This window comes from Liolophura sinensis, chromosome 7 (genome assembly GCF_032854445.1).
Source record: "Liolophura sinensis isolate JHLJ2023 chromosome 7, CUHK_Ljap_v2, whole genome shotgun sequence".
Taxonomy (NCBI): Eukaryota; Metazoa; Mollusca; class Polyplacophora; order Chitonida; family Chitonidae; genus Liolophura; species Liolophura sinensis.
Window position 1 is genome coordinate 55,271,714 of NC_088301.1, and position 26,674 is coordinate 55,298,387.

The following is a 26,674-nucleotide window of genomic DNA, read 5'->3' on the forward strand; positions in this document are numbered from 1 at the left end:
GAGGTCAGTGGTTCAAAACCCAGAGTGATCTCTGACAATTTCAGCACTAGAATTTATGTCACAACGAGAATGCGTAAGTGCTAAATAAGGATACTTTTTCAGGTTTCCACAGATATTTCAGAACAAAAATTGATGACTTTCTATGACCAAATCAGTCCAAAATCCATTACTTAATCACACAAAATGGAACCTGAAAACCAGTTTTGAGTGTTAAAACGATGATGGGCACATCAACCCTTTTAGCCACTTGATCGTACATTTTATCTTTTTCAATAATGTAGTTCTTTTTAAAGTAAAAAAAATGACCTCCAAACAGTTAAAATACATGTACGTCTATCTTTGGCAAGACCAAATATATTTAACCCAGCTGCATTGTGCACTCACCTTATTGATGTTGCATTCCAGGGAAGTAAATGTGCTTTAACCTTCCATTAATAGTTATGCACATTAGAAGATTCTCAGGACCGCTTGGGGGCGTCCACCTGGGTCACACCTGGGTCGGTCATACCAAAGATTTTAAAAATGGTACTTGCTGCTGCCTCGCTTGGCCCTCAACACCAAGAGGCTAGGGCAAAGAAACACTAGTTGGCCAGATGTCAGTATAATGTGACTGGGTGGGGTGTCATTTATGGTGACTTCAGCATGATACTTCAGTGCTGGCAGCACTTTGACGGCATGGAGTCACCCTGCCACATGAAGACAAAATCTGTACACAAAACTAATGATTTACACAAACTAATGACATCATTGTTTGTCTGAAAAATTGTTATTAGTACAACATTAAACTACAAGGATACATGTACATACATATACAATATTCTCAGGGATTCCTGTACATGGACCATTTTTTTGGAAGAAAAATTGATGAAAGATACAAACATAAAACCATTGAAGTGTACTATTGAAACTGTCAAGATCTTTAGCAACTAACAATTACCCAGCTACAACATTTAACCAACTACATCTAGGTGCGGAAATGTTTTACTAATTTTTAACACTAATTTTAACCCATAAGAATGATTCAAACTTTTACTTGACAATTTGAGACTGATAAATTTATTCCTGACTATCCAGGTGTTGTCATGACTGGCAGCCCTGACTACTGATCCCATGTTGATGTTTTGGTGATGTGAGATGCAAGTAGTTTGTTCGGTTCAATAGGCAAAATTGGTCACATTGATATTTCCTGGGTCAGTACTGCTATTTTTTAGGGAACACGTACTCCAAGATATCCCTGGGGATACGTTTCATGCAACACTAAATCCCTCTTCTCAATGTGAATTTTCTTCAAAATGATGGCACTGCTGTGTACAAAATCTCTCTAAATCATGATTCGGCTTGTAGGGGTCATCTTTACCTAACAGCTGTGAATGAATGAACTGTACTGTTAAAGTGAAACAGGAATAACTGAATACATGGCAAATCTGTATGCCTTATTAAAGTCAAGTTTATTGTACTGACGTATTCAGTTGCTGCTAACTCATTTTGAATTTTGTAAAGTGGACTTACAAGTGGACAACTGATATTCTAGCATGGTATACGATTTGTATAGGGATTTCACTCAGTCGACTAGAACATACCTTGCGTCTTTCCAACCTCAATGAAAACTGCTTATTGCTTCTCTTTGCATGATTCCATCCTATTTTCGTACTTTGTATACTTTCTTAGTTCTTTGGTAGTTTGTGTTAAGCGTTGTTTTGGGAGTTCGCCTTGCAATTATTCGCCCGAAGCCTCCTTATTGGCTGACGGCTGGTACACGAATGTCTGTTTAGACATGTAGATTCATCACTTGGATATTGTAGCAAGACTAAGAAAGAGCTTGCCTGTAGGAGACACATGAATGCATAACTACAGCTTCATACAATACTGAAATCATGAATTTGGTCATTTACAAAGCATCAGCGATTGAACAGTATTGGTTGAGATATCACCCCTAACATTTTGTTTAACATTGATTTTAATACACAATAAGCTAAGTCAGAAATTCAGTAATGTTTTGTATTCAATATGCACACCCCGAATCAACGATGGAATATCCCCCTCTTGCCATTGTGTTCTACATGTGAGCAAAACCTGAGCTCAATACCTGCAGTAGTTTTTAAGATTCCACCGCCTTACATTTTGTTTAACATAGCTTCCCTGTTATTGGATGCTGACGCTCAGGGTACCATACCACATAAGCTATGCCTGTACCTTGTACAGGTGAGCTAAAACTGTAGCCAGTGAATATAAAACCCTTGTTGAATAGGGTGCCAACCCTATTCAACAAGGGTTTTATATTCACTGGCTTTTTTTAACTTTTTGAAGTATTGGAGAGAGCTTTTAAATTTCCTTTCATATTCAATATCACAGCTGAGGGTTTTTAATTAAATCTTAGTTGATCTGAAAATTGATACCTGCCATTTTAAACAGCTAAAACCCCTTATCCATTCATTCTTCTACCGATATTACCATCAAACACTTAATCCATAAAAATTTCCGTTCATGTTCAATATCACAGACGGAATTTTTGACTTCATATTCACTATTCACAATGATAAATTATTTAACAACCTCAAAAGCTTTGATATTTTACATCAAATGTGTAACATAGCATCCATGACTTAAAAATACTGTTAAACACATTGCAATCACAAACTAATGTACAACTGATTTAAATATCCATTATACATAATTGTTTTGTTTTTATAATGTATGCACATCCGTGTAAATACATAATATGTAAGAAAACATAACCAATAATATAAGGCAAAGAATAGAAAGGGATCTTTATCATTATTGCTTGTATTATTTCTCACTGATCTTTTAAAATGTGTAGAATCACCTCCTCATCATAAAACTCATACACGCAAATGTACAAACTGTCAAATACAAATATGTAATGTCAATTTATAATAGAATTTTAAAAAGTAAAAAGCCAAAATGTAAGTTTACTTTCAAATAAAATAAAAGTATTCACCAAACACGCACTGAAAAAATGTCACCCATGGTTACCTTTAAGTGGCCCAGCATACTAGCTGTGGATTTGAACCAGCAATTTCCAGATTCAAATACACGTTTTTACCTTGAGACTAAAGGGTAATTTGCTCCAGAAATGACGTAGATGCATGCAGTGCTTATTGTTTCCCGTTACATTTATTTATTTGACTGCAAAATATATCAATAACCTAATGCCAACCAAGTTTATTTGTGGAAGAACAATCTTCCTTAGTGAACTTGGACATCAAATAAGCACCAGGAACCAGTTTCATTTTAGGCTTAAGTCCAAAGTTTTAACATTTATTACAAAGCTAAATATTTCAAGCTGGAGACTCAAACTTGGCTGAAATTATACTATGGTAAGATAGGATCAGTGGTCGAAATTTAATCAATTGGCTGCATATCTTTAAGAGCTTAACTTGGGTTACAATTTAAAGATGAAGCCCTAAATCACTCTGCAACAAGTCCTGGATATATGCACCTCCATAGTCAACAGCTTGCACTCATTGACCTCTCATAATATACCTGGGACTAATATAACATGGAGTTCACTTCCTTGGATCTCTCCTGAGCTCTGTAAACTGCCAATGTAAAGCTACAAAAAGGTTGCCATGTAGATGTTGTAGTACTCTTGAGACGAGAATTTCCTTTCCATGAATTGGTGAGACACCTTGACTTTATACTCTGGGAGCACTTCTGTCATCAGTTAGTGTTCTTTTCAGCTTGGTTCCATGTTGTATGTCACTAAGCAGGGCTCCCCTGCCAGTCATGACACTACTGTATGAGGGAGGCTCACTATCCACTGATGGTGCCCCAGGGGGTGGCGGAGGGGGCAAAGGAGGGGCAGGTGGGGGTGATGAAGGGCCAAACACAGTCTCCTCTTGAAAGGCAGAATTCTGACGGCTAGGGCGCCTAACACTGAAAGATTAGACATGATACAGTTAGATCATCAAGACATAATGAAAGTACAGCTAACAGTGGTGGAAGAGTTATTGTCTGAGACTTAGCACCACAAAAGATTTGGGTCACCTGACTATTCTTCAACTTAATCAAACACAAACTGTTTGCTTACTTTGAGTTAAACACAAATTTCAACATTATTCTGGTATTTCTGACAACAGCACAGCCTTACAACAGGAAGGTATCTGATTGCTGAAATATCTGCAGCACCAGCTCGGGTGGATACCCATGCTGAAAGCCTTAAGCTTGATATCCCACCCAGTCAGATTACAGTGGGCTAAAAGTTCTTCACCTATTTCCTTATTCTGAGCAAATAAAGAGAATAATAAAACTGCTTATTAGCAAGAAAAACTGCCTCTTCAAATCACAAAAAAAGCTTAAAATACTTCTAAATTAAAATACTACTTTATCTGATGGGTGTTTAAGACCATAATTTAGAATTTTCCTCTTATATGATGTCAGTGAAGTTTACAGGTTGAATAAACTGGAGTGCCCACAGCACACTCTCAGATTTTGCCAGGTACCTGACAAACATCTTGATTTAAAGGATACATGAATGTTACGCCAAAAAAGATTTTGTTCTAAATTTATGATTTCATGTGGGACTATTATCCAGTTTCGTTCCATGTACCAGTTAATTGTGAACAATAAAATCCAACATTTACCTCTCATTTTCAGAAGTAGTGGTGGATCTTTTGCGAGATTTTGACCTGTAAAAGGAAAAGACCAAAACAAACATTTATAGCAAGTGTGTCATTTCCAATTGGCAAACACAATACCATAATGATTTTTTCAAATGAGTCTGAATTATTCTCATAATGTGAATTGCTTAAACATACAGTAAATGCCATGTACACTGTTGGGCAGGTTACTTCAATGCTGTCACATTACTTTCCAGTTCAAAATAGAGAAAATAATTTCTTTCCACTCACTTGTATGGCTTTCCTTTTTTAACTGCTTTGAGAAGGGATTTTATACCAGGTGAAAAGTGAATCTGCATGAAAAATAAAAACCAATATAATTAAGAAATGACAAAATTAAAATTGTGAAAAGACTATGTATATGTACCAATTTATGTTTGGTAGACAGATAAGTTTATTTACCTACTGTACTTTTTCCTCTTAAACATGTAGTTTTATGGTAGAATGTGCTCACAATAACTTTTGTACATGAAATAGTAATAGTTCATAAATGTATTAAAATGTTAGAGAAAAAACATTTCATATAAAACAGAACTCACTGGAGCTTCATTGAACATTTCATTTTCCTTTAACTTCACATACTTGAAGAATTCATGTGAATATATCTGAAAATATAACATTAATAGCATTAACAAATGCCACTGATATACCTGGACACATAAATCAGGACACAACTGTTTATGAAATAGAACATTCTTGCATATAGAATCAAACCTCACTCACACATGTAAATAAATAGATAAAATTATCACTTAAATGTAAAATGCTTTCCTACACATATTAACAAGTACATTTTACTGCAACAATAACAACTGTTGTGCCTACCTGTTGTATAGAAGGTATGGGTGTGCCATCTGCAGGGAAAATGAAGTTCATAACCTGTGGTGAAACAAACAAATATCAATACGAATGAGTAACAATGAGATTTATCATGTACATCACCAAGGAGCAGTATTAGATCATCTGGAAGGCCAAGTACAACATTACACAAATGGCAATAGTCATACACTTTCCAACCCTCACCATTCATTAATTCTTTTATTTCACTGGTTTGAACGCCTTCATCCCCAATACTTCAATTATATGACAAGGTTATATTTATTGGGGGTGAACAACCTGGGTATACCTCTCCTTTTAAAGCCAGAATCAAACGAACAGGAAGAACTGGATTCAAGCGATGTGACCTCATACATGCTCCCACATATTTATCAACATCTATGCCCACAGATGTACAATTTCTAATGGGATAAAAACACGTCAACAAAAACAGCCAACTACCTGTACATAAATATGCCTGTATCTCTGTATCTGTACATGATATGTCTTGGACAAAGAGCCGAGAAGAACCCTACCTGGATGACTTCATGTGGACAATGAACAAGATGGCGGGGTTGTGGGGTGGGAGTGTCAAGTACACACCCAGCTGACATCTCATACAACAAATGACCTGGTCACAACAAAGCATAAACATGATGCTAATTTGGTTTTTCAGAGTGAAACAAATATCTGCTTAAAGTGAACATTAATGTGGGAGCAAGTGATTATACTTATACATGCTCCAAATTACTGTCAAGTCTTTTAGTTCTTGAACTTTCAAAAATCAGGGCATTTCATACCCTAAGTGCATGAGATTGGACATAGGGTATCCATTGCTTGCCTTGGAAATAGGATTCGAAAAAAAAACAGTAATTTATATATAGTGACCATAGAAAAAAGGACAACAGCATTTTATATAAAGTGGCCTTTGAAAGCTAATTAATGTTCTTGTTTAAAAGAATTTATAATTATGCTTTTCACATACAGACAAACATATATATGAGGGTGTGTACAAAAAACTTTACCAAAACTAATGCTATCGATGGAGTCCTTTCCCTCTTCTCTCAGCTTTCTCTGGACTAGGGGCTGTAACCTTGGAGTCAAACTCACCAAGCTACTCTCACATGATGACAGCCTTGAGAAAGAACCATGGACAACTTGAAAAAAGCATGGTTACCTTGAACAAATCATGGTTATTTTGAAATAAAAAAAGAACCTTGAAAAAACTGTGGTAACCTTAATAAAGAGCATGGCAACCTTGAGCAAAGTATGACAACCTGGAACAGAGCATGATAACCTTAAAAATAGAATGACAACCTTGAAAAAAGCGTGGCAACCTTAATAAAGAGCATGGTCACCTTGAACAAAGCATGTATATGTTGAACAGAGCATGATAACCTTAAAAATAGAATGACAAACTTGAAAAAAGCGTGGTAACCTTAAAAAAGAGCATGGTCACCTTGAACAAAGCATGTATATGTTGAACAGAGCATGACAACCTTGAAGAAAGCGTGGTAACCTTAATAAAGAGCATGGTCACCTTGAACAAAGCATGTATATGTTGAACAGAGCATGATAACCTTAAAACTAGAATGACAACCTTGAAAAAAGCATGGTAACCTTAATAAAGAGCATGGCAACCTTGAACAAAGCATGTATATGTTGAACAGAGCATGATAACCTTAAAACTAGAATGACAACCTTGAAAAAAGCGTGGTAACCTTAATAAAGAGCATGGCAACCTTGAACAAAGCATGTATATGTTGAACAGAGCATGATAACCTTAAAACTAGAATGACAACCTTGAAAAAAGCGTGGTAACCTTAATAAAGAGCATGGCAACCTTGAACAAAGCATGAATATGTTGAACAGAGCATGATAACCTTAAAACTAGAATAACAACCTTGAAAAAGCGTGGTAACCTTAAAAAAGAGCATGGTCACCTTGAACAAAGCATGGTATATGTTGAACAGAGCATGATAACCTTAAATATAGAATGACAACCTTGAAAAAAGCGTGGTAACCTTAATAAAGAGCATGGTCACCTTGAACAAAGCATGTATATGTTGAACAGAGCATGATAACCTTAAAAATAGAATGACAAACTTGAAAAAAGCGTGGTAACCTTAAAAAAGAGCATGGTCACCTTGAACAAAGCATGTATATGTTGAACAGAGCATGACAACCTTAAATATAGAATGACAACCTTGAAAAAAGCTTCGCAATCTTGGAAAAAGTATGGCAACTTTGAGCAAAACTTGGCAATCTCAAAAAGAACATGCCAACCTTGAATAAAGCATGGATTCCTTGAACAAAACATGGCAATTTTGAAAAAAAAACATAATCTTGAAAAAAGCAAAGCAGCCTCTAAAAAAAAACATGGGAACCTTGAACAAACCTTGCCAACCCCGAATAAAGTATGGCAACCCTGAAAAAAAGCACTGGAGCCTTGGTGAAAGCATGGCAGCCTAGAAAACAAAGCATGGCAACATTAAGTTTACATGTATATAATTACTAAAACACTTCTCTGAACGGCCATCTAGAATGAATATGAATGACAATGAGCACAATATTACTACATAACCCATTTACATATAAAGCCTGATAGAGTCAAATTTATTTTGACACACAGAAATCAGATAACAATATTATTATAACTACTGCAAAGTTCAGTGCCTTTTCCAGTTATTGAATGAGAGCAAATCATATGATCCTCAAATTAAATTAGGATTTAAATAATATATTCAAAACATGTACTGCAATGTTTGGCCTGCAACAGTTAATGTTACATGGAAGTTGTAGCTATTTACTAAAATAGAGACATCAATCATTCCAGTGACTTAATCAAGAATAAAATATTAGTACATAAAATTATAATATCTGATGCATAAATCATCAATATCAATTAATATTAATATAGGAATATGACTTACAGAAATTAACTTAGCACTAAGTCATTCATTAATATCAATAATTTATTTACAGATATCAATCAATTAATAACTCATTTAGTGACATATAACAATAACTCTTAACTAAATATTAATATGGTGCCTCACAATATTATTCTCACCTGCAAATTCTGTTGCAAATCATCACGTTGCCTGAGTGGACATGTCCATGGGGAGGTAACCCTTTACTCTGAAGAAACAGTAAAGCCTGTGTGGACAGATTAAAAACTAAAATGTTACATTTACACCCTAATATTATCCACTGGTTGATTTTTTCCACATACATATTTTAGAGAAACTTCAACCTCACACAACATTCAACAACAGTGACCTTACATGAATATAGACAATGTAGACCAGTGTTGATCAGTCTACATACATTCTTGTTTTTGATCTATAAATGTAGTAATGTAAATTGAGTAAACAGAGCTTTTTCAACATACAACATTATGCCAACACAGTGAAGTTCCTTAGTGAAAGGGGTATCATCACTTTATGACAAGGTAGGGTCAATCTGCAAATTTTAATATGGGGTGGTATACAGAATATGGAGAGCCAAATACTAGTAAACAGGATTAGATTAATCTTCAGAATTATGTAGATTTGAGTGTCAAATTTTGCAAAAACTAATGATATTTCTGCAAGCAGTGTTTTCCAAAGACTAATACCACTATGTTAAAGGATAAGCAAAGTAGCCCTAACATGCCATAGAGCTACAGTCTCATTTAGCACATGGATATCTCTCTGTTGATGTAGACATGACTTCTGAAAATGAGTAATGGAATACTTTTTACCTGTAAAATCTGCTTGCCAAACAACTGTATCAGCCCAAGTTGAAGCCCATCCCCTCTATAAGCATATTTCATGCTCCACGGATCTAAACAACTGTTCTGAAAAATAAATAAGAAAGAAAACAAATATGTACATCTGAGCTATGTATTAAGAAAGAGTATTTCTTACCTTTAAATAGCAGTACTGATTTTCTGCTCTTCAGAAACAGATAAAATAGGAATTTATAACATTACAGAAATATAGCTATTTCATCAATGCAAATTATATCTTGCATTATACATAATATTAAAATTCAACAGTACTGAGTGAGAGGAGGTAGAAAATTATGACAGCACCTACCACATGGCATATAAGGTCTTTCAGTGACCCTGATGGGTTATAGGGGTAAATGGACGCTATTAAACCTTGCTCCAAGATGAAATCAACCTCTGAGATGGGGTATATATACGGATGCTGTTGAAGAAAACTTTTACATATGAAAGTGTCCACACATAAGTCCAAAAGTTTTGACTGTATAAATAAAGACTGAAAGATTTTTAATGAAAAAATAACACGTTGCTCTTGTAGAAAGGCTACCAAAGAGCTTGTTTGTAGAAGACATAAGTGCAAAACTTCCCCTCAATATATAAAATACTTAAACATTTACGTTAACATAGATTCCAATGTGCAAATGAGAAGTGAAGGCCATAAATTTGTAATCTAGGGTAATTCACACAAGGCATCAACAATGGAACATTTCTCTCATGTTATTATGCTTTATCTATACGTCAGATATGAGCTCAATACATGTAGTACTATTTGAGATACCACATTAACATTTACCTTAATGATGTTTCCAATAGAAGAGAGGCTAATTAATTACTGATTTATTTACGCTAATTAATATGCACAAACGGCATCAACGATGGGGCATGCCCCTCGTATTATTGTGCTTTATATGAATACAAAAACTAAACTAAATACAAGCAGTACTTTTTTGACATCTACCTTAACACTGCTTTCAATATTATTGCACGCTGATGCTGAGAATGATACTCAGGATAGGACTTAAGCCAAAAATACCAAAACCTAACTGTTTATTCTGCGTTAAGCTCAGGTGTATTTTAATAGAACACATATGTTCAGTAGAGTTAATGCCTACATGTATTTTAGCTCCATTGTGCCTCAGGCCATTTCCTGTATACACACCTGCCAGAAGATCCACATTAGTTTATCAACAATGATCATTATTTTCTCCTTAATTATTACCTTCAGCAGTAAGAAGAGCTCTGAGAGCTGCTTCTTCGTGGCTACAGTGAAGGGTAGTGCCATTTGGGAGGAACGCGGAAACATTGTCAATATGTGAGATGATTCTGTCCTGGCATCTGATACCATAAACCAGTGAGAATCCACTCTGTTTCCTGGAAGACAAACATATATGTAGGCCGGCTTAAATGTTGGAAGAATTAAAATATATAAAGCCTCAGCATATAATCGCACTGCTCTGGTAATGTATGGGCATGGCTAGCCATGGTGCTGAAGGGATCCAAGCACAAATATCAAGCAATATCATCACTACTATGACTCACACCTTAACACCTCAACATTAAAGGCCAGCAATGAAAAATGTTTGCTGGGGGCATACAGCAACCCTACAATAAAGGCACTACTTGCAATACCCGGTACTTATTTCCTGTTTTTTTATCCGTTTTATTTTCTATAAAGTCTCTATCTTATTTCTTAAGACCAGTTACACCACAGAATTTCCAACTGGCCTCATACACTCAGATTACCTGACTTGCAGAAAGTGATCTAAATACAGAATTGAAGAGACTAGCCTATTTCACTGAGGTGCTCCATTATGGTGAATGATCTTTTGGCCCTGAGGTAAAATCCGCAATTCATCAAGGCTGTGTCTACAAACAAGAATCACAGTTCAGATAACATACACGGCACAAATCTTAAAATGACAACAAGAAACATGTTTTTCTATATGCTGTTTGTTTTGTAGGTGATTCTATTTAGTCCATTCAACTGAATTCAAAGTATCAAGAAGTATATATTTAATATGCTGACATATTTCAGAATATGCCATAAATGGAGTTTTTGAAAAGTACATGTAACATGTGAGCTGCCTTACTGATAATCACTGCAACCAATGAAAAGACCATAATGATTCTTTGGTGTGTGTGCACAGAGCAGTGCTCCCAAAAATCTCATCATTCAACAGTACTATTTTAAATGAGGATGTTAAATTTGACCATCTTGACATTTCATGTAACTTTGGTATAAAATACAAATCCTAATTTACAAATCTAGTTAATTCAGTGATTCTGAAGTTCCTTATTTGAGTGAGCTGATATGGGAAACAATTAAACATACCTCTAACAGCATCTAACTGCATTTTCTGTTCAATCCTGATTTTCTCAGGTAATGCCATATCCTGTTGAAGAGCTGTGTAATCATATCGATGACAAGATCTACATAGATCAGAAAAAGTTAGAAAATGAAATACTTCACAAAAATGATAACAACACATGCAGGACTACTGATTTTACGAAATATCTAAGTACTAAAACTACTGTGATAAAAAAAACGTGTGTGTTCCTGATACAATTAGAGATACAGGCATATTGGCTACAAGTAGCATAACAGTAGTTGGAATGCTGTGGCTTACCGTCCATTTGCAAGATAGCTCAGTTAGGTTTAATGACTCAGGAAAAGATTCATAACTAGATAGTGATATTAGATCGGATGTCACATATGAGTATGTCCTTATAATCCTGCATGTTAAAATGGTCACTCACAGATTACAGTTGGATAAACATTTGAGAAGTTAGGACAGATTTAAAGTAGAATTAAACATGACTGCATTTCTTAAGGGTTAAATGCTGTGTAGATAGAACAGCAGATATAGTAGGTGTTTCAAGTTTAAAATGCTTATGGAGTTTCCTTGGATGATCCAATAGCCGTTAAATGTTGTTGAATGTATTCAGAATTTTGTTCTTTAAGTCCAATGTGTTTTTGTTGTTGTGAAAACACAAACGTTAGTTAGTACTGGGATTAAAATAGTCTACCTTATTAATCCCAGGTTAGCCTTGTGCTGATTGGTACTCTCACAGCTGGACAATTAAATGTCTTCTGTGAGGTTCTTGCTGGGGTATAAATGAGTATGGCATACATATTTAAACACCAATCCAATAAATAATTAAACAAAAAAAATTTTAAAAATGAATAAATTTTAAAGTACAACATCTGTAGGTAAACATGATTGATGACATCAGATAACTTACCGACACAAGTGACATGCCAACCAGATTAAAAGGGCAATGACAATGATTAGCGCCAGGGATGCCACAATTGGAACCTATATATAAATAACACAGTCAGAAAAATGTACTGTCAGCATTAATAATACAATATCTTTTTTTTTCAAAGGGTAGCTGAGCACTGGTATGTAGGTTACACTCTCTTGAAATAAAGTTGTTTTTGTTACTGTTAGTCTCATCATCAGCATAATATAATAGGTCTTTATATTCGTTCAGAAGGCTGTTACTCTTAAACTTATACTAGTGTGTCAAGCACTATTTGATGTGACTCTCAACAGCTGAGGCCTGCTTTAACTTAATACTTCAGGTGGATGAGGAATTAGTCACTAATTACTGATTACTGAATTAAAGCGTATATAATGGTACAATGTCTTTTAACACTGATACACATACCTGATATAAACACTACCATAAGAAACTACGTGTGCCAGGATACATTTAGGATGTATTGATACAAGTAGGCTCAATCAGCCAATGATGGCTTATCCAATATATAATATGTTAAAAATGTTATATTGATCTGAAAAGTTCAGTTTAAAATTACCGTACCCAGAGGTGATCAGATATCCAGGTTAAAGAGTCCTCTGCCATTTCGTTTAATTGCTGACAGCTATCAAACACATTTAAGAGTTGTTGTTAAAGTTTGAGGAAAGGAAACACTTCTCCTTTACTTGTTACAAAAGTTGTCCTTGTTTCTAACACCCGCCATTTTGACCGCTTGTGGTATCACGTGACAAATCTGCTTGTCACATGAGCAGTGCACTAGATCATATCGTTGAGATTATATCTTCAGCATGAGGTTAAATGTGGAAATTACATCCAATAAAAAGAATGACCATCACGTGATCAAGATCACATGACTACTCAATATAGCAACAACCTGACCATGCACCTGTCTTTCTTTTTCTTCAATCCTTTTCTTTTCATATCTATAGGCCTACTAATAAACCCGCATAAATAGGACCCAGACCTAGTTCATTTGGCTACTGTTAGCCCTAGAGGATACCTTTATTATTTTATTTTTTTCAACAAGTAACATGTAGCCTACATTTTTTGAAAAACACAGAATAAATGAAGATCAATCCAGTATTTAGTCGCCTATGAGTTTTTGGTTTTTCCCACGATTTCTTATCTAAGAAAACATTTAATTTGCTAATAAACAGATCAGAAAGTGTAGAAATACATGTCCTGTATCTGCAAAAGCTTGAAATGAAATTAATTGCATATGACACTAATAAGGTTTATTTTTTTAGCATACGCTACGGTACTAGTTAGATAACGTTAGATAATGTCTAGTAACATCAGAAAAAGTGCGTTGGCGTAATCGCTAGATCCGAGGTTCAGTTCCGAGTCATGCTTTAATGGGGATCTGCCAAACCCCCGGCAGTGGGATTTTTGACGCCAAACGTTCGTTTCCCAGCTCATCATCTTGACGTCACAATAAAGATAGAATGACGTTGTAGTAGAAACTAATACATTGTAACATTACAGACGTTGTGCAACAATCAAGATTTGACATAACACTTGAGGGAAACCCTGCTTCACACCAACGCCACCTCACGTGATTAAGATGGTAAGGCTTTAACAACGGTAAACGTATGTGGCGATTTAATTAAATACAATGAGGATACTGCCCCCAGTCCCGGGTTTTAAGCGTAATTAGACAAAATCATGAAGCAGAGTGCCAGAGATTCTGGACGCTCTGTCCATATTTACTTACAAGAGAATCACACTCATTGTAAAACTTACAGCGAAGGCGATTGACGGAATAATGACTCACTAGTTTGTGCAGTGATAACTTGTGACGTTGACTAAAATCGTCACATAACACACATGATTTGTCATATGCAAGACCTTTCGGTATATGGCTGCATGTCCAAGCAAGGATAATTTACAACATAAAAATTGAAACAATCCCTCATGTCGTAAAGTCTGCGAGAGAGGAAACAGCTTTTAGTCTTTATGTAAATATGGGCCGAGATAAGCTGTACCATCTGCACAATCTGTGTTTCCTTTAAATCCAGCGAAGATGGGTATATATTTTTCACAGCTTTTGCTATATATGGTTTGTCTAAAGCTAGAAGATCAATACACCGTTTGGGAAATACATGGGGGCTCTTGTATGTTGAAATAATTCGACACAGCACTGCAAACCTCTGGATCATATAAACTTCGTGATATGTTAATTAAATCAAGAGCCCTATCTAGGTACTTTTACTTTAGACAGAGTCTGTTTTTAGGAGTCTGAACTCTTATGACTGGTTCATAGTCGAAAATAGGACATCGACATGTCTTGACATAAGAGCTAGGAAGTGCAGCTGTTTAAGGGGAAATATTTGCCTATTAGCAGCTGTTTTTTTCCTGACTGCTTTTCTCTGGCCATATAAGATGTAATGTTTGGATCGTCTTTCCAACATACTGACAACAACACTTTCTTCCATGAAACCAAATAATGCAATGTAATGATTTACAAATAAGATTAACGTAAGATTAAACACAATATGAGTTGCCAGTCAGAGATGAACTGAAGTTAACTGAGCTGTTGAAGTGGACATGTTAGACAGTTCTTATGTTCACACTTTAAAACAGAGTACATTGGGATCTTTGGGAAATATGTGTAAATATATCCTTAATTGGATGGTCGTGGGTTTCCCAGGGGCTTTGCCAGGTTTCCTCCCACCAAAGAGAATCAGTCAACAGTTTGAAAATAAGTAAAACATGCTTCCACTGGACAGTTTTATTTCGATAAAATGTTTATTAATTTACAGAAAATAAAGACTTCAGTGACATATATCTATCAGGTGAGAAAAAACCCTAATCCCTTTTAAATTCGTAAACGGACGATTTTGATATTCACACATAAGATTTAAAAATTAAACATCTTTCAAGCTACAATGATGTTTCAGCATCAAAACTGAATTAGTATTAAAAACTTTGCTTTCACTTGATTGATAGATGTAACAACGATTAAATCGGTAGCTTGATTAAATGAAGATGCAGCTAACATTTCAGACGTGATTTTTAAGTCTTTGGTTGATTTAATACTATTTTACCTATACAATATAAAAATTTTCATAAAAGATGTATACGGTCCAAAAATAATGCGGGTGAAAAAAAAGCATCGAATGATATAAGTGTTTAACAGGGTTATTTTTTTTTTTGTTTGTTTTTTTGGTTGGGGGGGGGGGGTGTTTCTCATGCACATAACACGCAGATATAAATACTTATGTAATATTTTCACAAGGATGTTTTATCCCAACTAACATCTACTAGTATATCAAATGTAAAATGCGGTTAAGAGGATAAAAGTTTAAAGAAAAACTGGCATTATAACGAATGCTGATTGACTAGAATTTCCAAGATCGAAAAGAAACAAACAAGCATCAGTGTATACTTTAAACTTCAATATATACATTCAATATACAGACGACACTGCGTTCAAAGACTCAAGTTCACCTAAGCAATATGTTCCCAGAAACAAAGAAGAAAGCAATAGAAAGCAGTGTGTCGAGTCTAAGTATACATGTATGGGAGAATATATTAAACAAGTCTTGTTTATGGGTTGTTTGGGACATTGACACCTAATAAAACAGTCTTATACATAATCATCGCTATATATCTGAGTGACAATGTCTGACGTAACAGCAAAGTACACATGTACATAGGCTGATATAGGTGCTATTCCCAGTTTTCCTTCTTGCGTATTAATTTGATGATGTCTTTGTAGCAGACTGTCGGTGCGTCCATTCCCCAGATGAAGTCAAAATGATCCCAGGCTTGAATTTGCTTGTTAACAACAAGGTTTCTGATCTTTGGAATAAGGCCTTCCACGTCTTTTGGGTCGGCTAGCCAGTCCATGTCGCCCCAAAACAGGGCTACAGAATTATACATGTTGTCCAGATTATACAATGGCGCCTTGGACTGCAAGGTTGACAAAAAAACAAAAAAAATTATTATAAAAATGTATTAGAAGTGCCCTATATCCATCCGTAAAAATAATGTATTAAATTAAAGTTAAAGAAAAATGAGTAGATATTTGGAAATACATCATAAACATATCAGTCACAATTGTTATGGAGCAAGGTATTTATCTGAATAATGGTTTAAGATTTCATATAAATATGGCAACAATTGGGTTACCGATGCGGTCGCTGTGAGTTCAAGTCCAGCTCATACTGGCTTCCTCTCCGTCGTGGTCCCCGAGCTCTGTCCGTTTTTCTTCCAATATAATACTGGCCACCAGTATAAGTGAAATATTCTTGAGTATGGCGTAAATCACCAAACAAAGTAATAACAAAAATCAAAACCACAATCACATGAGTATATATGGGCACTGAACAAGCTTTCTCCAGAGAACCATGACATTGGTTTTAGTGTTTTAACTATGGTTTAGTTTTTTTTAACAGGTTTTAAACATGTTCCTCTTCTCGTTTTGTTTTTGATGTTCGTTATATCGAAAGCCATTTACCGCCTCCTGTTTTTTTTAAATATTGCCGATGTGGCGTTAAGCCATAATCATTAATTCATTCCAGAGTACCATGTACGCAACACGGAAAACTAATATATCTTAATGACACATTGATAAGTTATACACATAATGTTAACCACGTCTTCCTTGTTATGTTAATTACCTGGTTGTAATGTTTCATATTTTCTTCTGATGAACCATAATCAAACATTTGGAATTTGTTGCTCAAGACTTGCTGAAAAACAAAAGTGAATATAGGAAGTATTAATAGACATAATTATGTAATGTTCACTGATATATGATTTTCACAGATAAATGCAGATTCATGCAGGCTTTGTTTCCCTCATGGTGAAGTAACTTCAAAACATGGTTACATTGTATAGATTGACTGCATGGTATTGATATATTGATTGTTTAATTGTCTTTATGTCTACAATAAATTACTGCTAAAATCTTTGTCAGCTAAATGTTATTGACTCTATATAATTGCTCTTATATTTAACCACATACCTGAGCAAAATGAACCATGTTCTTGGTAGATGTCCCTGCCGGGTTGTGAGCCACATACACTGGAACTCTTGACTAGAAAATACAGCAAGGAACACATTTCCCTTAAATTTTATCTTTCATACACTTTATCCATCTTATGTAGAAACGGTGAATTTCAGCCCTAGGTTCGCTGAACCTTCAAACATCAGTTAGTTGGTAACTTCAAGGCTACATTGGTATAGGATTGCCTGACTTCATAATAACACTGGCTCAAGCAGCACTGAACTAAATTGGTCAGCTTCAGTGTCACATTGGTTGGATTCACTGTAGCATAATTCATGGCCACACTGGAAGTTGCATTGGGCAACTTCAGGGCCACATTGGTTGGAATGGGCCAACTTCAGGACCACATTGGTTGGAATGGGCCAACTGCTGGGTTTTACTTATTTGGCTTAATTGCCAAACCTCGTTTGCCGGATCGGCCAATTTTTGGACCACCTTTACAGCAATGTTAAAATAGGCTACAAGTGTGCCGACAGGTGAAAACTTCCTTTATATCCAACACAGCATGCTAAATAATAGGGGTAAGTGGACCAAAGAATACATTCGTTTGCCAGAGGAACGTGCTAGAATAGTAGTGCAAATTAGTTTTAATTTCTCCGATTAAAATATTGACTTGCCTCGTTTATCTGACTTTTGTCAAACCCTCCGAGCAGAAAAAAGACATTCTCGCAGAGGATGACACCATCGTTGCAAATACCTCTAGCAAGCCACTTCATAATCTCATCATTAGGGAGAAATTCACCATGGCCAAGCAAATCTACCAGGAACTACAATAAAAAACAAGGAATGAAAAATTATTTGCCTTTAATGAATTAGTTATGATGTAAGTAAGTTAGATGTACTGTTAATAATAGTGTGAGTTTCGAGCATTCCCTTACTCCCATCTTTTTTTCCCATCTTGCTTTCTTTGTCACCTTCACCATAACTGATACGTTTCTTCAAACAAACTGGATCAAATCATCAGATTTCAAGAAACGCCATTGTCTTACTGGGCGTAATATTATAAAAAGTTGGCACTCACGTTTGACAGTATTTCACGTATTAGTTTAACAATTGGAAACGATTGACAACTTAACACACATTTGCGTTTTAAGACATTGTAGTGAAGCAAGAGAATGGTAAATGTAAGTCTTGAATGCCACATTTTGCCTACCTCTATTTCATGCGAAAATGGAGCCAGGTATCGGATTGGACTTTTGATAGAGCCTACGGTGGTCACTGGTCCCAAGGCAAAAAACGTGCGGACCTTAGATGCGAGCTCAAAACTGGAACTGAACCCTGCGAACCCAATCAAGGTGCCCTGGGAATGGCCGACGTAGTATAGGTCGTTGTGCTCGGTGTAAGTCAGGATATAGTCAAACATAGCCTTCAAGTCAGACTTCGCCATCTCGTCCCAGCTGTTGATAAGTTAGTAAATTAAGGTAATCAATGCATTCAATTATGATACAGGACTGCCAGCAACCTGCGCATGGTCGTGGGTTTCCGCGGACTCTGCATGATTTCCAGCCTCCATAATGCTGGCCGCCGTCGTTTATGTAATAGTCTTGAGTACGGCGTAAAAGGACCAATCAAATAAATAGATAAATAATTATGATATGGAATAACAGAGTATAGCAAACAAGAGAAATGAATTGAAAATCCACCTTTCTTTGGTTGTTTTTATTTTGCAAAACAGCTGAAATCGATGTCTTTTTAAGGTTACCTCCAGTCCCAAAATCGATCTGTGACGGATTAAGTGATGTGTGGTCCGAGAATAAACGTTCCCGTCTGCTGTTGGCCAACCAAACATCCAATCCTTCGTCGCCAAAATGTAGGCCAAGCTCTCGTTGGCCAGATTGGTGAGGAAGTTGGTAGAGCTGCCCAGCAAAACCATGCTGCAAAAGGATAGGCCGTCGAGGGGTAGGGAGACTTCACCTGTATTCAAGTAATGTGTATTTGGTCATGGCAACCTGTGTGAATGTTAATTGGCGTATGACTTTACAGGAGGGGGAGAAACGACATGAGTTGATACCTACAAAAACATGTCATCGCTCTATGATATCGTTCAATCTAAGCGTCGTAAAAGACATTTGTACACCAATCGTGAACTATATTGGACGTTCCAGACCAGTAATCACAAGGACCACTTTCCAAAACTACGTTTAAACACAAACCACCAAAGAACTAAGAGTAAACAATTAGGACGAATTCATGTAAAGAAAACGTAGTAATCAAACATTTTTGTTTATGGAAAGACACAAGAAATGTTCAGAAAGAATACATTTTGTAGTACTGTATATATGAGTTGTTGTCTTATCATGATATTTATCACTTTTGCGCTTTGATTGCAGCTGTTCATATATCTCCAGTTAAGGTGGCGAGTTTAATTCAACAGGATATGAACATCTAGTGTTGGATTAGAGAACGTCGGATACAGTTATATGGCGCTGGGTGCCAGAATTCTGGACACTCCGTCCATGTTTACTTACACCGGAACTGTACGCATACTTCTTGTAAACTTCTAGAAATTATAGAATGAGTGAGTTTGAGGAAATATGCTTGTTTTCCAGTAATATCGAGACACGACAATTAGGATCTAACAAATGATAAAGGCGATGTATATGCATGTACGCTCCACATGCAGCACCCAAATGGCATACAGTTAACTATCAAATAACCCACTGTGTGGACATTCATTTGCCTTTTGGACATGCTTTAGGGAAAGCTTTTTTCTCTGTCAACCCCGAATACGAATCGAAATGAATTTTAAATCCCAAGCAAACTAGCAAGCACACCTGTGTCTCGCGATCGTTTTCCTCTAGGTATCCGTTGCATGTTCAGGATGTAGCCATCGTCGGTGGTTGTCCAATGTTCCTCACAAGGGTACCCTTTGCTGGTAATCAACTTTGCCTGCATAATGTGAGATATAAGTAACGGTTAAGTAGTCATTAAATAGTTGATGGTTCAAGGACTGGATTTTACATCACAAACCAGATACTTTTCTTATGCTATTGGAGAACTACTTTGTATCCGTCATTATCCACAGAAATATTGCCATTTTTTGTGTATCTGAAGAGATTGAAGCGGTGGGAAGAAAGATGTCAAGCTTTAAACGTTGTATATATATTTATACTAAATGTATTGGACACCAATGTCCATGATGACTATAGTTCCCCAAGGAGAGATCACAATGAGGATGCCCAAAAAAGGTCCACATTTCATGCACCACAAAAAAAAATATTCAGAAAGTGTAATCCCTAATAACGATAATACTGTTACTTAAATCCACTTTCTAAATGACATCTATAACCTGTCTGATATATTCACCTAAGGGAGCCGTGTAACTTCATATCATATAGGGGTAATGCATGTTCGCCGTAAAGTCTACCGTTCAGCTACGTCCTATTTTTGTGGGAAGTCTGTTGGTCATGTGGTCTAGACGATTGACATTTATTGCTGGCATGGTGCCTGGCTCTGAGGTCGCCGGTTCGAAACCCGCAATGGTCTCAGCTTAATTTTCAGCACTAGAATATGTGCAATTATCAAGGAAGTGTAATCCCTAATAAGGATAATAGTGTATACTATGTATAAATGTATACACCTACAAACGAATATGTACTTACGGCATTCATATAGATTTCAGGATCAACGGGTTCGTGAAGGGAAGGTCTACTCTGCTCGACGTGGGAACTGAAGCGCAACGAGACACAAGCCACACCTGTGCAGACGGACAGGTGTAGCAACAGTGGTAGCCAGATAGACATCACTATACTCAAGTGACAAAAAAAATGCCTTTTGCTTCACCTGCTAAAACTAGTTTGGTATTCAATCTTATTGTACAAGACGTCAGCTTGACGATTTTATAGTCTACCTGTAATACACTCCATATATAGAAGGCCTTTAAACTACTCGCTGTATGCATGTTATATATGTAGGGTAAAGGCCGAGAACGGACGAGGAAATCAAAACTGATTCTCGCACTACTGGTTCAAAGGGCAGCGATACGTTTAACAATACAAAGTGCACACGTGCATGACTGTAGGTCAGGTACCTATGTAGTAGCTTTGTCGGTAAAGTTCTCAATAAAACAAACACACATGTATTTGAAAATTTCTCATGTACGTATATGACGTGAATAAGGAAGCATGGATGAGGGGAAATAAAAACTGAAAGCATCGTGGATATATACCACGAGGAAATGCAGTTATTTTAACGCATGTAATGATATTTGACGCTGCCTTTTGAGTCAGCACAAAATATGTAAATGGTTGGATTGCAAACTGTAATGAAAACAAACCACTTAAATTTGTTTACGTGTAATTGTTAATTTTAGGATTCCAAGTCGAGCTTAAATACTTTCCTCTGGTAAAAAAAAAGGCTGAAAATAAAACCAAACAGACTTGTCAGCGACAATGTTCTCATCTATATCCCTCCTAACAGATATTAATATACCAATCGCCAACCTTAAAACACGTTGCGGGGCAGTAGTTGCAAGGCCAATCTCCAAAACAACATTGAACACAAACCAGCAAAGGTTATACATTAAGAAATTATAAGACGGAGTCATGCAAATAGAAGCATACAGGTTTTAGAAGTAAGCAACCAAGGATCCTAGAAATTATCGTCTGTACCCCATGAAAAATCTTAACCATACTATAGTCCAGATATATGTATCCCATGTCAACACATCTCAGCTTTGCACGTTACCCATATAAACATGTAAACTCGCATGTATTCCTAGGTGCGGCTCAACTCCAAGAACAAACACATCATTGACGCCATCTATGCTCTATGAGTGATGTGACCTTGTACATATGACTACCACCTAATCCTCGTTTTTAAATCGGGTAAAGCAGAGCATTTTCACGCCACGTGTCAAGTCGAACATTGGTATGTCGTTCGTATAGTCTATATGAAAGGGTGTTCCAAGATGATAATCGCAAGACACCATTTCCCCAATAGGAATATATGTATGTAAGAAATACCATATAAAAAGAAAATAAAGTTAGTGTCTTGTAAAAGAGAGTCAGCCGTTTTCAATGATACCGGGGATAGAGTCGATAATCTATTCAACATTCATCCAATTCAAATTTCTAAATAGCCCGTGAATAATCTCTAGGTCGAATACAGATATATAGGTATTTCAGTCAAATTTTGATCGTAACTTTGCATAAAAGCACCGTGTGGGTGTTAAAAATATGCATGGTTGCGTAGTCGGAACCTGCATTTTACAAAAAATAGCCATAAAATGACAGAAAACAACAACAGATATATATATATATATATATATATATATATATATATATATATATATATATAAAGCTAAATAAACTTAGGACATTACATAAAGTATTAAGAACTGCATGTTGCTCAGCTAATAACCGTTTCTAGTCCTACTACAAGTTCAGTCGTCTTTCGAAGGCATGCAAGGTTCACACATTGCAGATGACTTCTTCATCATCAGGCAGATACTCGAAGTTACGGTTCAGTGCTTGATGAAGATAATTAAGTGGTCATTAAAAATGCATTGCTCTGCTGTCAAGAAAGTAAATGAGATTTTAATAATTTTAATATGCAAATGTATCAGTCTAAGCACACATGTGTCATTATATCGCTATGGTCTTGTGGAAGGAATGCAAATCATACATCTGACACAATATAAGTATTAAATAATAATAAAACTTTTAAAATCATACCGCATCATTTTAATATTTTTGTAATAAGTTCACAATTCACGTTACCCCTATAACATAAAACATCAAGTGATTCACACGTACATTTTGGTTTTACGCGAGCTTGTGTATAGCCACGTAACTAGTAATCTGCAGGCGTGTTAGAATGCAGACGTCTTCAGGATTTTCTACAGCTGTATATATAGGAGGATTAATTCTATATGAGGGGGTGGGGGATAAAAAAAAGGGAGAGCATATGTATGTCTCATTTTAACTCCTTTCAGCACCCATAACTGTAGAAGGTCGATCGCATTACGATGATGCTCGACTTCCAACAACAAAAACTATACACAGGAGAGGTCTATTTGGCGGCCTGACTTTTGGGGTCATGAACGATGCACCGCTGTGCAAGAGTAACACTAGTCTCTAACCCCCGGACAATGGCGTTATTGTAGTGTAAGTTGCGTTCGGAATCACATCCATCCAGACAGACCCGATTCCTTGGAGAAGATAATGTTAAGCAGCCAATCTCCTGTGGATAAAAAAAATAGCGAGGATGAACCGACTGGGGATGTGTTGTGTCACGGCATGTCTGTGATACCTGCCAGACGAGATTCGAAGAAGATTGCCAAAGATTTGGGCGGATGTGCCGCAGACTGCATGAGCGGAGATAATTCAGGTGTGGACCTGCCCCAGGTGAGTTTGAAAGAGAATGATTCCTACATATCCCATATATCCGCGAATGTTTTCTGTTTATTCCTTTCTTTGTAGTATATGCTATAGTAGATTTTTATAGTAGGTCTCTAAGGCTGTTATTCATAAAACTGTAACAGGAGAAACTAAGTGGTTCCACTTCGTAATAGTAGGCCTACCCATTAACGCATTTTGTCACAGTGTATGTTACATAAACCAAATAAACATATACATTTAAAGTAAGATAAACTGAAAACCTACTGACCTTTAAGGCATATATATGTTTACCGTTCAACGGGGTGATTTATGTAAGTGAGCTCTTTGTAGCGTGCATAAAACGAAAAAAGAAATCTATTCTCAGAGTGCTTACTTTTATTTCCCATAATTGACAGCGCATTCGGACAGACCTAAAGACACACATTTTAAGTGTCGAGAGCTTCAGTCAGTGACATTGTTTATAGAAATCGCTTCCACTTTCCCATTTTTACTGATAGAGCTGTGGGTGTAACTGTTAAAAAACCCGAGAAGGGCGCACGGCACACACAAACGTGGATACATGAAAGCAATGTCTCCGGTCTAGATTTGCAGGAAACAAGTAATGATCCAATTAGGTAGTAATGGGCCACCAGAGAAAGGCGAATCAGTTACGTACATCCTGTTTGCGTGCTTTAGCAATCCAACCCGTTTTGTAGTGTGGCAATACATCGTGGTCGTTGCTATTAGGGGCGTATGTTTCTCGATACGTTTTTAATATGTTGTCGGACAGAGACAAGTGTGTCTGTGTGTGTGCAAAATGGTCGGTGTAGATACAGGATTTATTTTAATCAATCAAAAACTTGTATTGTGCTTAGGAGCCGCTACGGTTCGTCCTCGGTGATATAGAGTTAAATATACATACCCATCATTCAGCTGTTCGACGAGGCAACATGTACATGTAGCCTGTAGATACTCTGATATAGGAAGTGAATTTTTGCAGCTCTAAAATGGTAAAATGCCTGAAAAGTTCTATGTGTATCATACATCTATGGTCTTTAATTATATATATTTAATAAATGTTTCAGTGTGCTAAGGTGTATGTAGATACAATCCAAAAGTACGCCTTTGTGTTACTGAAACAGTTAAAGGATGAGTTATTTTACAGTTGGGCACACTTAACATACCGGTACATTGTAAGTCGTTTTGCCCTCTTACAGAAAGTATAAATCGTTGGTATATACATAAATGATGAATATTTCTTCTGGTATATTATCGTATACTGGCTGGGCACACATCGGCAAGATTTACATGCATCCATGGGGATAGGGACTTACTGTATGAAGTAAGGGGAGGTAAGCCAGTCTCCATGAGTAAATTACAGTTGTATATATAACAATTATACATGTACATGGTATATTCTTCAGTGATAAATTCGAAAATAGCCCTACTGGTAGATAAAGTGATGTTCCGGGGTGATAAATACATGAATAGTTCATTCTAGTAAATCAGTCGTTCTGTGGTGATAACTACACGAATACTCTCAACAGGAAGTGAGTTGGTGTTTCTAATCATAAATAACTCCACTAATAAATGTGATAAATACACGAATTTATGTTTCGAATCCTAAATACCCCGAATAACTAAACTAGTAAATGAGCTGATGTTTGGCGGTGATAAATATAAGAATATAGCTCCACCAGAAAAATGAGTTGATGTTCCACTGTGATATACACGAATAACTCTTCTATAATAGAATGGGTTAATTTTCCACGGTGATAATACACGAATTACTGATCAAGTGAAACTGTTGATGTCCAGCAATGGTAAATACACAAATAAATGAGTAAAGTCCTAGGTGTAAAGTTGTTCAGTCCTATAGCTGCGAAAACAGTGCAGTCTATGTACCACGGTGGCATGTGTTCTTGATATATATATATATATATATATATATATATATATATATATATATATATATATATATATATATATATATATATATATATATATATATATATATATATATATATAATGAATTAAATAAGACGAGTACATTTTGAACTATTTGATTATTGTGATTGTGTAGAGAGCTAGATATATAATATCCATGTTACACTAACCAGTCTTTATAAGATAGTAGGGTTCCTGATGTTTTTAAACTCCATGTAAATGTACGTATTCCTCGCATCTCCATAGATTTCCAGTGGTACGTATGTATGCTCAGGAACATGTCCACTTAAACAAAGGCAAGTGGCATATTCTCCTCTTCGTGCTATCCAGCTGCACAATTCTAGACCCACTGTATGGAGAATACCCTCTGGTCAATTGAGTGCTTACCTGAATGCTTGCTTACACTTGATAAGAAATTTGGCCTGGTTTTTAACTGGTAAAATAGACTGACCCGCCTTAGAGGGACTCACGTCTAGTTGAGTCCCATGTTAATGTATAACTATATAGAGTTTGTCGGCTTGGCTCGGACAGTAATTACAAGGCAATACCAGGCAAGTGCTCGCGTGATTCGGTCCCAACGATCGGGGATTCCCCATGTTTGCAGCTCTCTGTATACACCTTTAGCTTCACCTGTGTGTTTGCCATTTAACGAGGGGACTGCGTTTACATAGCTGCCCACGATCAGTTTATATCTCGTTAGAGCGTCTACATGCCCCGGCTTTGCTGTGCGGACTATTAAACAGACCGACAAGGTCTGAGATTTTCCACAACCTCACTTCACTGCTCAGGTAAGTTAATTGAGATGTCAAACGTTGTCAGGTTGATCGTACCTCTAATCCCCTGAGCGTGTATATATTTTAACCACGAAAATGCGTTCATG

At 36.3% G+C, this 26,674-nt stretch overlaps 2 protein-coding genes across 2 annotated transcripts; both read right to left on the reverse strand.

Moving 5' to 3' along the window:
• Positions 1 to 825: 825 nt before the first annotated feature.
• On the reverse strand, positions 826 to 13,212 carry LOC135471181 (slowpoke-binding protein-like). Its single transcript, XM_064750279.1, has 15 exons — positions 13,057 to 13,212; positions 12,472 to 12,545; positions 11,561 to 11,658; positions 11,017 to 11,094; positions 10,448 to 10,599; positions 9,539 to 9,652; positions 9,202 to 9,297; positions 8,530 to 8,615; positions 6,482 to 6,591; positions 5,993 to 6,087; positions 5,466 to 5,519; positions 5,180 to 5,245; positions 4,872 to 4,933; positions 4,605 to 4,649; positions 826 to 3,897 (listed from the first exon to the last, which is right to left on the reverse strand). The coding sequence occupies exons 1-15, from the start codon at positions 13,096 to 13,098 to the stop codon at positions 3,657 to 3,659; spliced, it is 1,413 nt and encodes a 470-aa protein (XP_064606349.1). The 5' UTR covers positions 13,099 to 13,212; the 3' UTR covers positions 826 to 3,656.
• A 2,501-nt stretch (positions 13,213 to 15,713) lies between these two features.
• On the reverse strand, positions 15,714 to 21,385 carry LOC135471040 (lysosomal acid lipase/cholesteryl ester hydrolase-like). Its single transcript, XM_064750089.1, has 8 exons — positions 21,130 to 21,385; positions 20,302 to 20,416; positions 19,442 to 19,538; positions 18,681 to 18,924; positions 18,145 to 18,294; positions 17,486 to 17,557; positions 17,139 to 17,210; positions 15,714 to 16,428 (listed from the first exon to the last, which is right to left on the reverse strand). The coding sequence occupies exons 1-8, from the start codon at positions 21,268 to 21,270 to the stop codon at positions 16,186 to 16,188; spliced, it is 1,134 nt and encodes a 377-aa protein (XP_064606159.1). The 5' UTR covers positions 21,271 to 21,385; the 3' UTR covers positions 15,714 to 16,185.
• Between the last annotated feature and the right edge of the window lie 5,289 nt (positions 21,386 to 26,674).

What these genes read in the sequence shown, in the direction of transcription:
- LOC135471181 (XM_064750279.1), bottom strand. Translation starts at nt 13,098, where the DNA reads ATGGCAGAGGACTCTTTAACCTGGATATCTGATCACCTCTGG. An exon ending in GCAGTTAGATGCTGTTAGAG is followed by an intron (nt 11,095 to 11,560) that starts GTATGTTTAATT and finishes TCTTGTTTGTAG; the next exon opens with ACACAGCCTTGATGAATTGC. An exon ending in GTCCACATGAAGTCATCCAG is followed by an intron (nt 5,520 to 5,992) that starts GTAGGGTTCTTC and finishes GTTTCACCACAG; the next exon opens with GTTATGAACTTCATTTTCCC.
- LOC135471040 (XM_064750089.1), bottom strand. Translation starts at nt 21,270, where the DNA reads ATGTCTATCTGGCTACCACTGTTGCTACACCTGTCCGTCTGCACAGGT. An exon ending in CTGAAATCTATATGAATGCC is followed by an intron (nt 20,417 to 21,129) that starts GTAAGTACATAT and finishes CACATTATGCAG; the next exon opens with GCAAAGTTGATTACCAGCAA. An exon ending in CATTTTCGCATGAAATAGAG is followed by an intron (nt 18,295 to 18,680) that starts GTAGGCAAAATG and finishes TTTTTATTGTAG; the next exon opens with TTCCTGGTAGATTTGCTTGG.